Here is an 18,879-nt window from a genome sequence, read left to right as displayed (position 1 = left end):
AAACCCTAGAGAAGAACCAGCTCAGCTGCTTCCCAGGAAGCTGATGTTCAGGGGGAGCTGTTTAAGTGGCATGGACAGTGAAAAAGGCTTGGCTTTTTTCTTTCAAAACCAAAGAGAGGTTGGTTATTTTTTAATGCAGATATCCCTTTGGAAGAACTATTCCCAAATGTTCCCTCTGATAACAGGCTTACTCTGTGACATCAGTGGGACAGCTCACAGAACATCAGCTGAAGATGTTAGCTCTTTACAGGGTTAAGGAGTTCAGGCGGTGATTTTTTTTTAGGATTCTGGTAAAGAGGAGAGCAATAAATTACCAATTCAAAAGTGCTGTAAGCTCCCAATACAGCTTATCAAATCCCCATCCAATTAAGGTTGTCAGAGCTGGTAGCCAAGCTCAAAGAATGTAAAAAATACATCTGAATTCTTCATTCTCCACCAGATTCAATTGGTGCACAAACTGTCTGCTTTCACTCTTACCAAGTCCCAATCTCGGTTTCCTCCCCTCATTCTCAAAAGGTATCAGAAATCCACACATTTGACTAAAGCCATAGTACTTTAAGTACGGAGGAAACACTAATTTAAGAAGGCAAATCTCAGAAAAAAGTTACAAAGCAGCAGTACAAATGGCCTGGTTATCAAAAATAGTACCAGCATGTACGACAGTTTCTGACTCCTGTGAGGAGGCTTTAAAGCTTCTGCTGCTCATCATCTCTATTTTTAAAAAATATCATACTCAGTTTTAGTTACTCAACTCTTTCTTATTTTAGCTTAAGGGTAAAGTGTTATGTTTTTTAGTGAGACATTGTAGAAATCTGTTATTTTTTGCACCTTTTGCCTCATTATGAGGTGTATGCACACACACTCCCTACTCCCTCTTTGCAGTGTGTTTCACCATCACACTGATGTCATACATGACACCAAGTCCCAGTGTAGGTACCTAGTACCAGCTAGGCTCTAGTGAAGGTTTGAATCCATTTATCAACTAATTACATTTCTACAACAAAATAATAACCTGAATTTTTTTTTCTTTTACAAGAGAGCCCTACTCACTACTAGGCTGCTTCCTAATGCTTTGCACAGTCCGACTCCAAACATCACCTCCGCTGTGTACAAGTCTTGAGGTCAGAGATGTCCACAAACACTTGCTTTTGCTCAAGAACTCAACACCTGCTCAAGTCATGAGAGGCTTTTTGTTCAGTTCAACAGCAGGGAAGGCTGAAGCTGGGCTCGGCTGTTGCAGCATTTGTCTCAGCTGTCAAAGCAAATGACACTAATAAATAGGAGAGCATAACATGAGCAATGCAAAGCACAAATCTAACCTTAATTTAAGTATTTTACTATCGGGAACTAAACATAAGCAATACTTTCATCACAAAGAGTTGCTGCAATAGGTGTTGTACTAAAGAGAGAAGCACATTTTAATGTTTGTGAAATTAATAATTCTCTCAGGTATGCAGTGCATCTTGTTTATAACTGCAAGGCAAGAACTTCATCATGACTAGTGTTGAAGAATACCCCTTTGATACTGTGCCTGGGGAGCAGAGGGCAGATACTCTATCCGTGAGGAACAAATAGAGGAGTTGTTCTGTACTAGACCAGCAGATCCTTCTTCTTTCCTTCAATATTGAAGTCACTAATGATGTAAGAAAACTATTTACATAAACCGTGGATTTTGGGGTGTTTGTCTCAACTCCAGTGGCACGTCCATGAGATAACATCTCATTCACCAGAAGCACTGCTCCACAAAGGATATCAAATCAAAAGTGATTATTCTCAAACGTCATATTGTAAAGCAGAATCCAAAAAGGGATTCATACTCCTTAAAGCTGGGGTCCTATCAGATCCTCTCATCTAAGAACAGTCTATCATAAAAGATTAATTTACACACAATAACTCAAACATGTATCTAAGTCCATTGCTGTGCACAATACTCTTAAGTAATTAAGTTTTACAGAAGAGCCTCCCACAACTATATTTCAGGGATGTTGCCAGTGCAGGTAGCTTTTCTAAGAGATGCTGGCATGAACACTTCTAACTACAGCGTTGCAGAGTTGTCCCACTTGAACACCCCAGGAAGGTCCTATAGCAATGAATAGGATGCACCTTAAACAACAGTGAAGAACTCTCAAAGTTATTTGGGCTATTATAGTGTTAAAAAGCAACAGGACACCAGTGGTAGGAAGCCCAAGTTTCACATTTCCAAACCAGTTCCTCTTCTATTTTAATATAGTTTTAATGAACATCAGTCCAAGAGATCACTTGATAATACAAGGTACATTCCTTGACCACGTACGGCTGTGCTTAAGGAAAAGGACAAACATATACTTAAATTAAATAGTGTAATTTAATTTAGTAGCTATTTAATTTTTATCATTAAGTTAAAAAAAGTTAATTAACTATTAACGTTAATGAGTTGAGACCTTTCAGAAAGCATGAATCCAAAAGGAAAATATCCAGCAGGTAATCAGAGACTCATCGGTTTTCACCAGCGCTGCCACCTGCATCATCAGTCTCTTAAAGGACTATTTGTTCAATGAAAGAATTGGTCTACAGTCCGTAAGAGTAGTCTTGGTTCTGCTACTTTGCATGGTCTTCTAACAAATACACGATCAACTCGTAGGTGGACAACACAATGGCTGTGTTTGGTATCTGCCGGATGAGCTGGGCAAAGAGTCCTCTGTAGAAGGCAAGGTAGCCCTCTTCACGTGCCACGAGCCGGGCCGTCTGAATGAAAGCCTTGTATTTAGTGCCTTCTTCTCGCAGCCGTGTCCGTATGACCTCTGCAGAAAAGTGAGAGCGAGACAAGAGTTAATAGGACTTATACCTTCCCAATGAGAAGCGTGCTGAGACCAGGAAAAAGTTTGTACTGCCCCAGGTCACCCAAATCTTCCTTGGTGTTGTCTGCCAGACAGGACTTTCAGCCTGGAAATCCTGTACACGTCGCCCTTTGGGCGAGACTGGAAGTTAAAGGTGAGTTCCTTTCCATGGGGAATGGATGGATTATTTGCTTGTTCAAGCATCTGTAGAACTAAGTTTGCTTGTATAGCTAATGCCTCTTTCTGTAGAACCATGAAGACATTCACACCTAATCTTACTCACAAGAAGTAAGCTACAAGTGTTTTCCACTACCCTTTTCCTGTCAAAGCACAAACCTTCACCTTCTACAACAAACACTTCCACAAACTATATAGCACTACCGTTTACCCCTTCTATAAACTGAAATACGTAGAGTCCCAAGTATAGTGGGGACACAGCTAGGCACGTTACCAATGAGAACTGAAGTCAAAGGCATCCAATCCTCTTTTTTTTTTTCTTGAGCTGTTTTTAAATCAGGAAGTCCCAATCATTAACAATGTCGCTAATCAAGAATAATTGGACGAGTTCTGAAAATACTAACATGTACAAATACGCCACTGTAATACGCATTTTGGCATTGATCATCATTCAGCTCAAGCAAGAGGGAACAGCTGAAGAGCTGTTCTACTGCACTCATAAACAGAGAAGTTAACATACCGTGTGGATAAGCAATGCAGGAAGCACAGCCCTTGGAAACAGCAGCAGCAAACATCAGTCCAAAGAAGTTTGTGGAGTTCCTTTCGGTCCCATTAGCAGGAGAAGGGGGCAGCTGTACTTCCTTTAAGTGCTTTTTTAAGCTTTCATAAATAGCAAAGCAGATAATGGTCTCAGAAATCCCAGCATAGGACGCAGTCAAGCCTCTGTAGAAGCCACGGATACCTTCTGTCTGGTAAACGTATCTGGCACACTGCAAAGCATTCATTGGCTTTGAACCCCTGACTCTAGAAAACAAATACAAAACAGAGCACATGATGAATACAATTTAGAATATATATATAAAAAACCCTCATGGCTTTCAGTATAGCTTTTGTAACTAGCCAAATGCAAAGATCTCCCAGGAACACTGCACAGAGCAGTAGCATCATGCTAAGAGCATACCTTGGGCTTTTCCAATCCACTAACACATACTCAGGGTAATGCTTAAGGCTCCAGTCCCATCCAGTCTGTCCCAGTTCACCACTGCTTATAAGATAACGAGCACCAAACAGACATTTTTAGTTGGCAATTCCCTTTAAGGCCATTTTCAGCAGGCCAAGAGACAGGTCTCCTATATGAAAAATGATCCTTCAGCTTAAGAGGCAGCATTCAATTCAAATTCACTACTCTCAAGTGCTAGAATTAATGCTTATTATTTATAGATTGTAGTGTCTTAAAGGATCCTTCTTATCTCACCTAGGATGTCCTTGCAGAAAGGAATCTCCATTAATAACAGAGTCCCTCATTGCTTCAGTATCCACCAGTGAGCACAGATCACAGGACCCAAAATCTATTGCTGCCCAATTCCCTCTCTGCTTCCAGAATGTATAGTTAACAACAACACAATCCCGAAGGATACAAGAGAATATTCAACTACTGCAATGGAATCTTGTGATCTTGAGAATGTTTTGGGAAGCAAAACACATGCTGCTTCATTAGAATATTAAGAAACATCACCCTTTCTGTTCACAGCTAGCTTGCTGTGTATTTATACCATCATTTGTTGCAGTAACACATCTGTAGGATCCAAGGCCAGTGCTAGCTGTGTTGCTAAGTGGGACAGACTGCAACCTCCTGCTCAGGCTCCCACCTGAGCTCATCTGACACTTCCTTAGTGTCTATTACTGCGGTATCAAAGCACCTTTCAGGTTTTGATGTACTTATCTGCACCATCAATACGTGAGGTACAGAAGATTTTATAATCAGGGAACTGAGAAGAATTAATGCTTATTAATTAAGCCAATTGGCTTAAGATCTATGATGAAAACAGAAACTCAGTCCAACTCAACAACCTATACATTCTTCTCAGTCGTAATTCTGGAAAGTACAACATCCAGAACTCTAACTTGTAGTCCGGACAGGCAAACGATAGACTGATTGTCAGGGAAACAATAGCAAAATCTACCAAGGTCTGAAGAGCCATGAGTAAAAAGGTCAAAAGTTTGACTTTCTAGAGCCTCCCTTAACCATCCAGTGTCTCTCAGTCACTTACTTCCGTTCTAGCTGCATTCTGGTTTTCACCATCCATATGGGATTCATCAGGGAATTTGTGACAAAGGCTAAAAGAAAGAAGAAAAAATATATATAGCTCAAGTTAGGCTGATGAACTGCAGTGGAAAATAGGAATCTTAGCAAATATAAAAAGAACATGGACCAATATGAACCTCCACTGCACAGTTCTATTTACTTGCTCTATCCTGAGGTTTCAAAAGACATGCAGGTTTATGACTTACAACCTCTTTCTTGCCAGAGAACGCTGTTGCATTAAACTTCAGAAGGCACTGACCTCTTCCTTTGCAATTTCTTGTAGCTATTGCACTTGGTATCAATAGGTAGTTCATGCACCTGAAGCCTGCTGTAGACCAGGTATCTTATTTACTGACTATGTTTTACAGTAAAGTAAAAGATGAGAAGAAATCCATGGAGAAAATTGATAGTGTTTTTCTCCCCACCCTACCCCAAGGCTCTAGGTGGTGCCATTGAGCCATCTCATGAACAAAACCTACCCAGATACCCGTATCTAAAGAGGGTAGTTTGAAGAAATTGTTTTTAATGATCTCTCTGGTAACTGAAGCTTTAACTAGTAAAGATCTCACACTCTCTCTAGCGTAGAGAAAAACATTATTTTCCCCATAGCAGGAGAAAAAAAAAACTACATTAAACCATAACAATTTGGCTAAAACAGTATCAAACTTTTGCTGATATATTTTGTTACTGGTTAGTGAAATATTACTGCAACATTTCAGTGAGAAAAAAGCATTAAGTGTTGAACAATAATATACATATATAATGCATACACACACATATATGTATACATGGTATTAGGCTCTTCTGTGAAGTCTGTACATGCCTTCCCTTTGCCCCTCAAATACTTCTGAATGGCTTTTTGAAGATATAATCAAGGTTTCCTACAACTAAATTATGCAACAAACACATGCAAAGCCTTTTATTATAACACCCCCTTTGGACTGTACTGATACTTGGTTGTTTTGATATTACAAAAAAACAGATTTACTTTTTTAGTAATGATATGAAGCACCAACTTAGTTCTTCAGAAGAGTTTTCCTTAACAGTCCCTAGACAAGCTTGCCAAGCACTCCCATTTCGTTTGTTTGAGGACTGTTTTCCAGCCTAGCAGATTTTTAAATAGTCTCTGAACTTTTGCCTCATTAGGAGTCTTTTACATATTCTTGTTTTGTGAAGTAAAATCACCTCTCCTGACCTCAGCCTTTTACAGGGATCATTGCTAGACATGTTTCTTAAAAAGAAACCCTTTCTGCACATTGCAATAGATTCTAATAACTTCTAGCATGTACAAGACCAAGTACACATTTCCAGAATGAGCCACATACTGGCCTCTGAACTCATTCGTATACCAAAATTATCCACAACTCTCACAGTAAAGACTGGCCTATGAACCTAGGTCCTTCACAGGCTGACTAAAAATTCCAGTGTCTGCCTTATTCCACTTATTCTCCAACTTCTGAGAGTAAGAGAACAAGTCTTGTGGCAATAACAGCTTTGAATACACACTCTACAGCATTGAGAGATATCTCAGAGCCACAGATACCAATGCGTGCACAGGCTGCTGGTGGGTGGCTGAAGAACAGGAACCATTTCAAAGATGAATTACTAATACATACCTGCAGAACCCGCAGAGCAAATGTGCACGATGTTGCTGTTGGGCACGAAGATGCCATTAAACCGCTCTTTGGCTTTGGAGTAGCATGCAAAATAGACAGCCCTGCCCAAGAAAAGGAGGGAGGGGGGAAAGCGAGCTAATACAGAGGACATCAAATTAGATATGTTGCCATCTTTCCTCTCACAGCTTCCCCTCCTGCAGCCCCCCTCCTCCCAATAAAAAGCATTCACCAAACGGGCCTCCCCATGACTGTGTAAATCTCTAATACACATGAACAGACAGGAGCTCAGAGCAGGAGCTGCAACAGTCAGTGTGAGAAGCTGCCTGAACTATGTTCAGAGCACAACTCCTTGAAGAAAAATGCGAGAGAAAGGGAAAAGTTGGTGGAAACTCAAGTAGAGACACCAAGTACCTTATTTCAAGCTTAAGGAGTATGAAGGAACACAAAAAAAGAGCATGAGTCAGTTGTATGAAAAGCAGTCTTGGATTCAGGTATCTACTGCAAAGACTACCTGTACGGAAACAGGATTCCCCACTTCCAGGTGGGCATCTTATCTCCCAGGCTATGATGCCAAAGTGGGAGCACATGAGCACCATCACCCTTTGACCCCATTTTTTTTTTTTTTTAACTGGTTCAATTTCTGGCAAAGAACATCTGACTGTTTTCCAGATCTAATGAACTTTGGTATTATTTGGTATAGAGCTCTTCAGCTCTGCCAGGAACGTGACAATTATACGTATGTGTGGAAAACAAACACTAGGTGCCTGGAAGACTTCCAAATATATATATATATATGTATATATAGAATATGTTTTATATGTATATATATGTGTGTGTGTGTATATATATATTTATATTTTTTTATATATAAATAAAGTATTTAAGAGTATTTATCCCCATTTCCTCCCCACACCCATTCAGCTTTTCATCTGAGAAGAGCTGAGGCAATCAAGTCCCAGAAGGGTACCCCCATCTCCGCTGGCCTCAGGCCACTCCTGAAGTGTTTGCCAAACACTGTGTTTTCACAGGTAACTGGTAGATCCTATTAGGGAAATGCAAACATTAATCTACAGTTTTTTTTTTCCTGCATCTACGTTATTCTGTTTTCCCAAGGAAATGACCAATTCATTGGATCACTGCAAAAGCCACTTAAATGCCTTTAAAAATGTTAAAAATATGTCTTTTAATACCAGGCGAAAACCTCTTTTTTTTATTTTAAGGACAGCATCATATAGCATAAATAAAGAGTGAGTTCCACTGACAGCAGAAAGCAAAGATCAAAAGGAGCTGCTAAGGTAAATGCACAAAATTTAGACAACCCAATAGAATATGGTAGATATGGCAGATACAGGTTTAATTGGTAGGAAGACAGGCATTGACTTTCACACTATTTGATCAGGTTTTCAGTTAGAAGAAAGGAATATTGACAAAAAATAGGTGCTGAATATATTAGCAATTCATAAATGTTACTGAAAAACAGATGTCTAAATCTAAAGTGGATTTATAATCATTTGTTGATATATACACACACCACGCAGTCTGAAACTGCTCCACAATTTAAAGACAGGATAATTTTGTCCTGTTTATACAGTGCATTTATTTATGCTGCATTTGTGATGTAACACCTGGGTTGGTGCCTTTAAATATGTCCTCTAGCAATAGTTTAACTATTTACCTTGATGGTGCAACTCCAACCAAGTTTGGACCCAGCCCTCGAAAGAGTGACCTTGGTCCTTCTTTTTCCAGAATTGACCTTAAAATGAAAACAAACAGCAAAAAAAAAAAAAAATCTATATGGGTTAGTAGTTTTTTCTTGTTCCTGCACACATCAAGCGAAAGAACTATGCTAAAGAAATAAGTATTAATTGTGAACCTGTTAACTCTTAGACCACAATTTAATTTCAAATTATCAAAATAAGACACTAATGAATAAAAGCCACTAAGCAGTAAAATTCAGTGCACTACAGGCAAATCTGTGCGTGCCAAATGCCACAGGGCTGTAATTCCCATTCTCTGAAAGCTGTCAGAACCTGGTTAAAGAGTTTTTGTAAGAATGCAAGACCACCTGACTCTGTTTAAAAGTATTTTTGGCATTTTCTAAGTGGTTCAGAAGATTTTTGTTGGTGGGTTTTTTTTTTCCTGTACAGCGTGGCCCTTTACTATTATTTTGTCATTTTTCTGCTCCCCAATGCCCAGAGTGAAAGTTGCAGGTGACAGCTGCACTATAGTCTATGTTTCTCCAGGTAGTTTAGGGACAATTGTTTGGGTTTTGAGGACATTCAAGAATTCACAAACATCCTTCCCAAAAAAATCCCAAACGCACAACTGTGAATGGCTGCCAGCAGCCTTCATGATCTGGTCTAAGGAAGAGGAGACCAAACAGTGTTTTCCTACAGTTTTGCAATTGCTTCAGTCGAGGTTACCAAAGCAATTTTCCTTGCTCAAGTGCCTCACCAAAAGAGACTTACCTTGTGCACAAGTTCTTTGCACTACTAACAGGAGAAATATTTATAAGGATTAGATTAACAGCTAAACACCAATGAAGCCAAGTTCATCTACAAGTGACTGTCAGCTACAGCCCAGTAACCACCAGGATTTCTGTGCACACAAGCGGGCTGTAGCCCTCTTAACTGAAATAAGAGGCATCATGTGAAAATCATGCAAGAAAACCCAGATAATACTAGGATCCAGGGGTAGTTCACATGCATGTGTTTGAACTACCTGTTTTTCAGTGTTTGCTTTCTAGGTCATTAGCACTGTCAGGAATGTTCCCCAGAGATTTGTTCCAAAAACAAGCTCAGTAGAAAGAAGAGGATGTAAGAGCTTCTGAAACACTTTTTCAGTTTCAGCAGAGCTGAACTTTCTGTGTAAGCTCCAGGGCTGAGCATCTCCAAGGAGACAGATCCACCAACTACTTGTTCTTTGTCACTTAACAGTCACGACTGCAGCTTCCAGCTGGGGTGACTCATCAGAATTTTAAACGGATTAGACAAAAACAGCCTGTCCTTCTGGGGTGCTTTCTTCTCTGCAGCAAGCTTAACTTGCTCTCCTGAGTACCTACTTTCTTTCTATTTACAGTAGCAAAGGGGCTTTTACATTCAACACCCCTTAATTCTTATGGAACAGTTCACACACAGGGTTCTAAGGGCAGCTTCTTTAGCCGTGCCATTTTCCTAAACCAGAGCCTAAGTCACATCCATTGCTTGATAATGCACATATGCCCAGGGATGAGAAAGGGGTACAGGATGGTAAACGGCGAGACACTTACTCACTCCTCGTTTTTAATGTATTTTATCAGAAAGACTATAATCAATAGAGTTATCTGTACTTCAAGGACACTGACCGCAATGGAATGACAAAGAGTATGATTATTTTGCTCTCACTTCTTAGCGCTCTGAAGATTGTAGGTAGAGAGCTTAGTGATACATGCAGCTGAGCAATTCCTGAGGTAAAATGATATCAAGATCACAGCCACCAAATTTAATAATCTTAATAAATGCATTAAAAGACTGAGCCAATGTTAACCCATTTGCTCTCTCCCAGGAAGACAGCCTCAGAGACTGAGATGGGGAGACAGCCTCATAGCTTGATGATATCATGTTCTTGTAGTTATTAAGAGCCTCATACCTTGAAGGTTATCATGTTCCTGTAGTTAAAACTGCTTCAGGTTCAATGCTGCACAGTGAGAAGGTGGAAAGGAATAGGAGAATAAGAAATCAAGGCACTGCCTTCCACTTTGAATCATGGATTGTTCTAGACTCATGTCTGAGTAGACAAAGGAGTGTTTGGCAAGGGAAAGAAATGTTATTTGAGAGAGACTCAAGTCCCAGGGTGATTCTAGCCATCCAGTTCTTCAGAGAATTTGAGTGAGCACTGTGCTGTTATATAACTGTGCAGCTTCACCCGGCAAGCTGCCAAATGTGTTGGTCTTACATAAATCTCTCAACCTGTTTTGCTAGTCAGTATTATCTTTGGCATTTCTACTACCTGATCTAAGCAGGACCTCTCTGCATCACCCTAGGATGCACAATGATCTAAATCAACTCCTCATTCTGTTTACTTGAGGCCTGAATCATAAGTTTATGCAGCTTTGGTAAAAAGAGATTTGGCCTTCAGAGTAGCTGATGGCTCTACAGCAGATTCAAGTTAGATGATTTAGCATCTCACTCAATACACATTGGAAAAGGGAACAGCAACTACTGCAGTCTCAACTACAGAAAAGACCTCAAATTCATGAGTAGCACAGACATGGATAGGATTGATGCACAATAATTGCCTAAAGCAACATACTAACAGCAAGCAGGAGTCAGCTAATTAAATCAGATGTGTCTAAGGAACAGACAAGAGCTCACAAGATCCCAATTAGACATTATATTTTAGAGACTAGTGTTGCAAAGTATCCTTCCTCCACTGCCAAAAGTTTCAGTTATAGATCACCCACACGAGTGCAGACAAGCAATGCTTAAAATATATGGGATCATTTAGGTTGAACAGGAACTTTGAAGGTTACCTGTTCAAAGCAGGGCCAGCTTCAAAGAGATCAGAGGAGGCTGACACATATCACCAAGTGCAGAAAAGTAGAACCCTTGTTAAAGCGCGTCTTTAAGGTGAAAGGAAGGCTATAGGGTTTCACTTTTATATGAAACCCCAAAGAATGAGAGTTGCAAGACAGGAATGGGCACAATTAAAGCTTCCCTCATCAACCAAGTAAATAGCACAAGCAGAAACAAGCACCTCTAACCACCTAAAGCAATTTGGGAATGGCTGCAGGGAAGAAAGATAAGGGTATATGGTTCATTCAGTCCTTCAGTTCTTGTGCAAAGACCCACTACTCAAAGATTACAGTAAATTAAGCAGATTTCCAGTAAAAGACAAAGATGATAACTCCTGTGTTAATATTCTGGAGGAAAGGTGTTTTTTATTATGGTAGTTCCAGCAAGCTGAGATGCATGTAAATACACAGAATATGCTACAAACTCTTGATCCCTGGCATGTAATAACTACCAGAAAGATTAAATCTGAAGAGCTTATTTAAAAATAACACTTCCAGATACTCAAACAAAACAATTCTCCTTGGGAAGCCTTTGAGTGCCAAAGGCAAGTTTCTGTGTAAGTTCAAAGAAAGAGCCAGGAACCCTAAGAATCTATTTTTAAAAGAATAATTTATCATTCTGGTGCTGAATGGATAAGCCTAACTGACAGACATCCTTCCGGTGCAAGTCTGGAGCAAAATTTGCATTCCATGTTTGCACAAAGGAATCCAAATTTAGCTCACTGGTGTCAAGTAACGCTCAGTGACAGGAGGAGCAACACTCACTTGAGAACACGGAAGAGCCCGGGCGATACCGACGTTGGCCTGACCATTCCTTCCCCACTGATGGTCCCCAGCTGGACTTGGGGGTAGTAGACAGCCCGGAAGGCCAGCTTTGAAGATTGAAGCCTCGTCTTTATTACCTCCAAAGGGCAAGTAAAGATGGCACCGACTGTTCCTCCGCATCTGTAAAAGACAACGTGAGCAGAAGACAGTTTCAGTGAATGGTAGTTGCACGGGCTTGTCAAATCACAGCGTCGTCAAGTATAAATAAAAACTTAACACGTGACTGTTCTGCATTATTGAAAAATAGTTAGGATGGCGGGGGATAGTTGTGGCATCAGCAAGGGAGATTCTTCCCAAGCTTTAGTGGGAGGAAGGAGACCTCAAGAAATGATGAGCATGTGTATGGACTGAAGAGAGACAACTGAGAAGACAAAACAGCAGCACCAACAGCAGCAGCAACATGACAGATCATCTGGTGGCCCCATGTTCTCTTAGGACTTGGAATTCTTCCTGTAAAAGCAGAGGAACCCACGTCCCAGAGGTTGCTGACCTAATCGGACATATCCTTGGATGGATTTTTCCTGTGAGAAGCAGGAAACTGGAGAAAGAGAAGAAACCATTGGGGATTAGGACCCAGTAGGCCGAAAACATAGCAACAGAAATCTTCATCATTTCAGCACTTGAATGTAAAGGGTTTATAGACATAGCAACAACCAAAGCTATTCTGCTAGATTACACAGGTTATATTAAAAAAAAAATCAAACATCAACATATTTTTGGTTAGCGGGACACTTTTCACTTTTTCTATTCTTGTGCTTTTTCAGTATCTTGCTTTAACCCATGCCTCCCACCATAACCACATAGCACAGAAAGAAAAAACACGGCTTCCAGACACTAATTATTGTTATGAACAACCAGCTAGAGCTTTGCCTCAGAAAAGCCTGCTGGGCCAGATAAGATGCAAGGGTTCTAATTGTCATTGGACTTAACTAAAGATTTCTGTTTTTATAAGGGCGTTTACTACAACTGAACCTAATGGCAAGAAACTGGTTTTTTTGTTTGTTTACACAAGTGTTTAAGTATGTTATTCCAGAGGAAGCAGTGTTTGTGATTTTCTTTAGAAAATACCACGAGTCAAAAACTCTTTGATGTTAATGTGAAATTGTAATTTAAGTATTTTTCCATGGGTGGAAGAAGGAAAAAAAAAAAAAAAAAACACCTATCCTTTGATTTCTGTAGAAGAGGAGGGAGGAAAATAAATAAATAAATAAAAGCACTGCTTGCTAGAGTCACAAGGTATCTGCAGCCTGTAGGATTCTGTTCAACGCATCATCCCAAACACGATGTTTCACTGGTTTTCAGATGCAAACATCTGAAGAAATCAGAAGAAACTCCATGCTTCACCAAGCCTGGTGATAGGATTTAAAAGCATGCTTCAAATGAGTTTCTTCTTTAAGCTCATGCTCCTTGCTCTTCAATGCTGCAAGAAAAAGTTAATCTTCACTAGGAGCAATCCCTACATTTAAAACGTCAGCTAGAGAAAGCTTTGTGTTCAGGCCTTTTAACCCCTTTAAGCTTTGACTCCTGAATAAAGTCATTAAGCTGTTTATGGAACTAGCTACATAGCAGCTGAAGTTGTCACTTGCATCAAGAAAGTCTCTGGGAACAGTGGCATTCTCAGCCTCTGATCATTTTGGCTCAGAACCAAGTCTTCTTTTCTGTCACTGCTACTCCGGAGGAGATTGCTCCAGTGCATCCTCCTCCGTTTTGTTAGATGCATCTTGTGTTGCTCACATGCCTCTGAGATTAGATCTTGGGGGAACATAAGGGTGAGCAACAGATTCTCCAGCAAAACTGCTGTTCCCAGAGCTCAAAGTTAAAAAAAAAAAAAAAAAAAGTGTTTAAGGACACCTCTTGTAGATTCTCATCTGTCACCCTTTCACTACTGACTGCTTACATACAATACTGACTTAAGCCTGTATAATTAACACCTGAATCATCAACAGATTCGAATAAAAATAGCAAATTTCCAGGAGTTCTACAAAGAGCACTGGATTTCCTTAGCTCTCTATGCATTTACCTACCAGCCCTGGACCCCATTTTGTACTTGGTTTTCCATCCTCATCTATTTCAAATTTGTGAGCATTAAACTAGTAGTTCACAATAACATTTTACAAATTTGGAACACAAATTCCGCTACTGTTCATAAACTACAAGCTGCTTGGTCTAGAGTGGCATCTCAACATACAATTTTCTAATCACTCTGGCAAGTTCCTTTCCGCATCATCTGTCTGCTTGCCCTCCTAGCCCACTCCTTTCCTTCCACCCGTCTATTCTGATAATCCAGTTAATTTATGCCTTTACTATGCACATACTTCTGGGAAAGCACATGTAATCCTCTGATATTCACCACAAAGAACTAGTATCTGCATCAGTTTTAACAGCTTGGAGTTAATGCTGTCAGCGTGGCATTGGAGGCAAACAGCATAATTAACAAAACAATTCTCAGAATGTCAACAGGGTGCATAAGTTATGTCCCCAGTATAAATCCTCAGGATACGGTTCAAGCAAGGACTTTGCTGTATTGAACGTCTTGTTCAGATGAGTTGATTCTCCTCCAGATGAGATTTCCATGCATCGTGTCCTGGTGTTGCTTTATTCCCTGAATGGCTTAAAATAGCACACTGTGCATAAAAGAAACACTTTATATTCCTAGAATGTTCCAAACGCCTGCCTCTGGGAAGAAAGGAAAAACAACCAGCAACCTTCCTCAGCTACACAGACAGCCCTATGCCATGAAAGATTCAGCTCATGAGCATGTAGCCAGATAAGACTGTTTTGGGAAAATTTTATCCTGCAATCAAGATAAAGCCTCCAAGTCTTTGTACTGACTAGAGCTTAAAAAAAAAAAAAAAAAAAGAAAACACCACACACACACAGTAGCTGCAGAATTACAGTTCCAGACATGGTAAGCAGTGCTTATTACACCAGCCTCTTGCAAAAAAATCCCCAAATGATGTTTAATCTGTAAAGGGAGAGAAACCTCCTTGGAAACAAAATGGGCATCTTCTACAGGCCACACAGCAGACACAAAAAAGTGCCCAGTAATGCTCTGTACGCGGCACAGATCTCTTCTGCAGGACACATCCAACAAATCATCAGCTTTGACCTGTCACACCCAGACAAAAAAACAGATTTGTCCTCCAGGCTACAAATACTTCCTCTGGTTACAAGCTGGGCCAGGCATATATTGCTGTTAGAGCAGTAAAATTCTCTACTTTCTAATGTTCGAGTAGAGCAATCAAGGAAACTCTTGACCTGAGGATATGAACCATTCAACAGCTTATAAAGTACACTACAAAAAAACTACAGAAATAAATACTTGCTGATATAAAAAAGCCCCAAACATTTTATTTAAAATTCATGCCAATTATCATTTGTTCTCTTTCTACCTTTACAAAGTCCACCTCTGATATGTCAATGACTTGCTCTCAACACCCACCTGCACAACTGGTACAGATGATGCCAAAAATCTTAACCGAGAGGAGTGATTTCACCTTTGCTGGGTTTAATCATTGAACAATATTCTTAATATGGATAATCACACATCATGCTGAATAAAGCAAGTGCTGCAAAGATCATCCAAACCTTAGATGCTCCTTCATTACAGTACTTTTGACTTTACTGAGATTACAAGTTAAAAATGATTAACTGCTCAGTTGGAGGAATAATCACAATTTATAATCTAACATGAAACGTTCTGCTGTGTGGGCATTTGAAAGTAACTTTTTATTCCCAAAGGGCAGGAGCTACTCTCAACATCTAACAGCTATTTTTTGAATGGCAGCAGTCAAGTGAAATACTGCAGGGGATTCTTTCCTATCTTTCTCCTAAGTGCTCATGCCTGTTCCAGATCTACCCACCCGTAGTAGCACATGCTCTGGCACTGAATGCTCAACAGAAACAGTAAGGCAGGCTATGCCTTTGCTATTTTGGTATGGCATCATTAAGAGTTCAAGAAAAACAAGCTGCTGCATTCACAGAAAGCACAGCACATTTTGGATCAAAACAAGTCCAACTGGTCTTTATGCCTCAATTTTAAGATAATATATTTCCAACTAATAACTTTATCATCAGGAGTATGTATCCTTATAGGCACTTACTGTGTTTTTCAGTAAATCATATATAGCTGACGCACTGCTAGGGAACACATAATGTACATGAGAGCCTGAACAAAATAGAGGGCTAATGTATCATCTGCTCCAGTGGAAATCACGAGCACAGTTTTATTTATATGAAGAGTCTCCCACCCCCAGCTTGAACCAAAGTACTCTACACCACGTTACATCATGAGTAAACATCACGTTACCCACATGAAATAAAGGTAACAGTTTGTTCCCTGCTTTAGCTCTGCAGACACTGTGCCAGATTTATGAAGGGCACTAGAGCCTCTGAATACCAGTTCTTAGGAAACTAATACCTTGTTACCTCTAGTAGAGGGCGTAACTCCAGATGGAAAGTCCCATCTCCTGAAGACAAGGTCAAAGGTTTTTCCCAACCAAAAATTGCCGAGAACTGCACTGACTTCAGTAAAGACGTAGGAAGACAGAATTGTAAACATGCTTAAATTTATTGTGACACTTAAGCATCATGTTTGTTCCTTTCAAAATCCTCCCTGCCCTCAGAGGCATCTTCCCATCAACATCCCAGGACCTTTCACTTTGCTGTTATTATTGTGAGCCTTAAAAGGAAGGAACAAGAGGAAACCAGTTAGTCTTCCTATAAATAACTGAGTTAATAAGAAGCTGCCTCTTTCAGCAACTGGACAATGCTTCCTAATTGGTTTAATTTATCCCTCCCAGCCTCTGCGTGCCCTCTAGATGCGAAGGTAGTCTGAGGTAGACCTGCATTTTTGCGCATGCACAAGGATTTTGTACTTCATCTTCCTAAGCTCTGACAAAATCCTTTTCCTACGTGCTACCTCCACCTTCTTAGAAGTGAACACAACAGAAATCACTAACAAAATTGTTTAAAAAACAAGCAAACAAAAAACAGAAAAACCCCCAACATTTACAATGGAGAGAACATATAAACACCTAGGTGTAGTGCAGATGTACCACCAGCAACAGTGCTAAAACCTCACATTAGACAGCCAAGCTGCTCTACAGCAAAGAATCTTGGCCCGTTTCTTAATGATGAGATACGCCCATGTCCAGTTCTTTGGCCTCAGAAGCACGTGCTGAGCTCCAAGGTCACTGGTTCCACTGCTTAAACAGGTGTTTCTGTGGCAGCTGCAGAACGGTATCACTCACAGAACCACCACAACACCCTGATGGGCAAGTCCATCTCCACTCCACACTGAGAAGACAGGGTATGCTCTCATTGACTAGTCTGATTGAATATTTCAACAATTGACGTTGTTGTTGAAGGAACACTTAAAAGCCAAACACAGACACCTGGCAGGTCAGCCATGCACTGAGGCATCAGCAGACAAACTAAATTTGCTGTCTCACTTTCCTTTTTGTCACACTGCTGTAATACAAATGGTGCTTTTCTATGTCTTTTTAAATAAGATGTTCAGAATGAAAATCAGCCCCACAATGAAGCTTTAAAGCCAATTTACCCCGGAAGATCACATCTCTTCCCCATGCTGTATTTTTATAAATGCTTTAGAAATCTATCAGTCTTATTCCAAGAGGACATGTTCAGGAGGACAATGGTCTTCCCTTTTTTCATTTCCATGCACCACGCAAAGCAGTTCAAAACTGACCTTCTGGGCAAGCTGCAGAAGATCTTCACTCATTAAGACCCTGAGAGAATGCAGAAGAGCTTAGATTAAAATGCTGATGGCTGAGAAGAGTTATGTGAGGTCACCTAGAGCTCCAGCTAAACACCATAATTATCCCAACAATTCTCATATGTCTATCCAGGTCCTCTAACATAAATAAAGAAAAAGACAGATTACTTAGCGCAACACATGCTGTTCAGGCCAGCAGAAGGGCAAGGTCTCTGGAAAACTCTGCTTTGCCATTTTAATATTTACATTAAATGGACTTACTGTTCCAAAGAGATGTTGGAGGAGACCGAATTTTGTTTGGCAATGGAAGAAATAACGGGCTACTATTTAGCAGGTGAAATGCCTATGCGGATTTTACAGGACCATGGTGCCAACACCCTCCTTTCCTTCCAAAATCAGGGCACAGCTCAGCAAAAAGCAAAGATGGTGCTTTATGGACGAGAGCCCCCAGCTCCCGCTTAGCTCGGCGGGAGCCTCGTGCGAGCAGGATCCAGGCTTCGGGGTACCCCTGCCCGCCGGGGTTCGGCGGGATTTCACATTATAAACGGCGAATGTCCCGGTTTCCCGCTACAGACAGGGAATGTCCCGGCGGCCGCGCTCGGCGCCGTCACCTCCGGCGCTGCCGTGCGGCGGGGAGGGGGCGGCCGGGCCCACCGCAGGCCCCGGGGCTGCTGCCGCCTCAGGAGCCGCCCGCGCCGGCGCAAACCGGATCAGTCCGGATGGGACCGGCACGAACCGGCCCCCCCGCCCGCCTGCTGGGGACTCACCCTCCAGCGAAGAGGTGCAGCAGCGTGTTCTCCTGCGGGGCGCCCGCCATGCCGCCCGCTCCGGCCCGGCTCCCGGTTCCCGGTTCCGGTTCCGCTGCCGGTGCCGGTTCTGCTCCCGCCGCCCCGGCAGCCCCAGCGGGAGGCCGGGCCGCGGCGCGCACGTGACGCCAGCAGGACACGCGTCACAAGGCCGCGCCGACGTCACGCGGCGGGAGCGGTCTCGCGCATGCGCCTCCCCCCGAGACGGAGCTTTTGGGGCTGTTTTACCCCAAATCTGAGATCCCGGAGCACGTCAGCGCCTGC

The 18,879-nt window shown here is 41.3% G+C and overlaps 1 protein-coding gene across 1 annotated transcript; it reads right to left on the bottom strand.

Annotated features, from left to right (window-relative positions):
• Positions 1-2,189: 2,189 nt before the first annotated feature.
• SLC25A33 (solute carrier family 25 member 33) lies at positions 2,190-18,657 on the bottom strand. Its single transcript, XM_088536144.1, has 7 exons — positions 18,577-18,657; positions 12,013-12,192; positions 8,371-8,448; positions 6,696-6,796; positions 5,045-5,111; positions 3,514-3,797; positions 2,190-2,780 (listed from the first exon to the last, which is right to left on the bottom strand). The coding sequence occupies exons 1-7, from the start codon at positions 18,624-18,626 to the stop codon at positions 2,578-2,580; spliced, it is 963 nt and encodes a 320-aa protein (XP_088392270.1). The 5' UTR covers positions 18,627-18,657; the 3' UTR covers positions 2,190-2,577.
• Positions 18,658-18,879: the final 222 nt, after the last annotated feature.

Source organism: Tinamus guttatus, unplaced genomic scaffold (assembly GCF_059628265.1).
Source record: "Tinamus guttatus ecotype Peru unplaced genomic scaffold, ASM5962826v1 Tinamus_guttatus_pri_ptg000652l, whole genome shotgun sequence".
NCBI classification, from domain to species: Eukaryota; Metazoa; Chordata; class Aves; order Tinamiformes; family Tinamidae; genus Tinamus; species Tinamus guttatus.
The sequence above is the reverse complement of the archived record's forward strand: the minus strand, read 5'-3'. Positions and strand labels throughout refer to the sequence as shown.

What these genes read in the sequence shown, in the direction of transcription:
- SLC25A33 (XM_088536144.1), bottom strand. Translation starts at nt 18,626, where the DNA reads ATGGCGGGCGCCCCGCAGGAGAACACGCTGCTGCACCTCTTCGCTGGA. An exon ending in CTGCACCTCTTCGCTGGAGG is followed by an intron (nt 12,193 to 18,576) that starts GTGAGTCCCCAG and finishes TGTCTTTTACAG; the next exon opens with ATGCGGAGGAACAGTCGGTG. An exon ending in TTGCTCTGCGGGTTCTGCAG is followed by an intron (nt 5,112 to 6,695) that starts GTATGTATTAGT and finishes TCTTTCTTTTAG; the next exon opens with CCTTTGTCACAAATTCCCTG.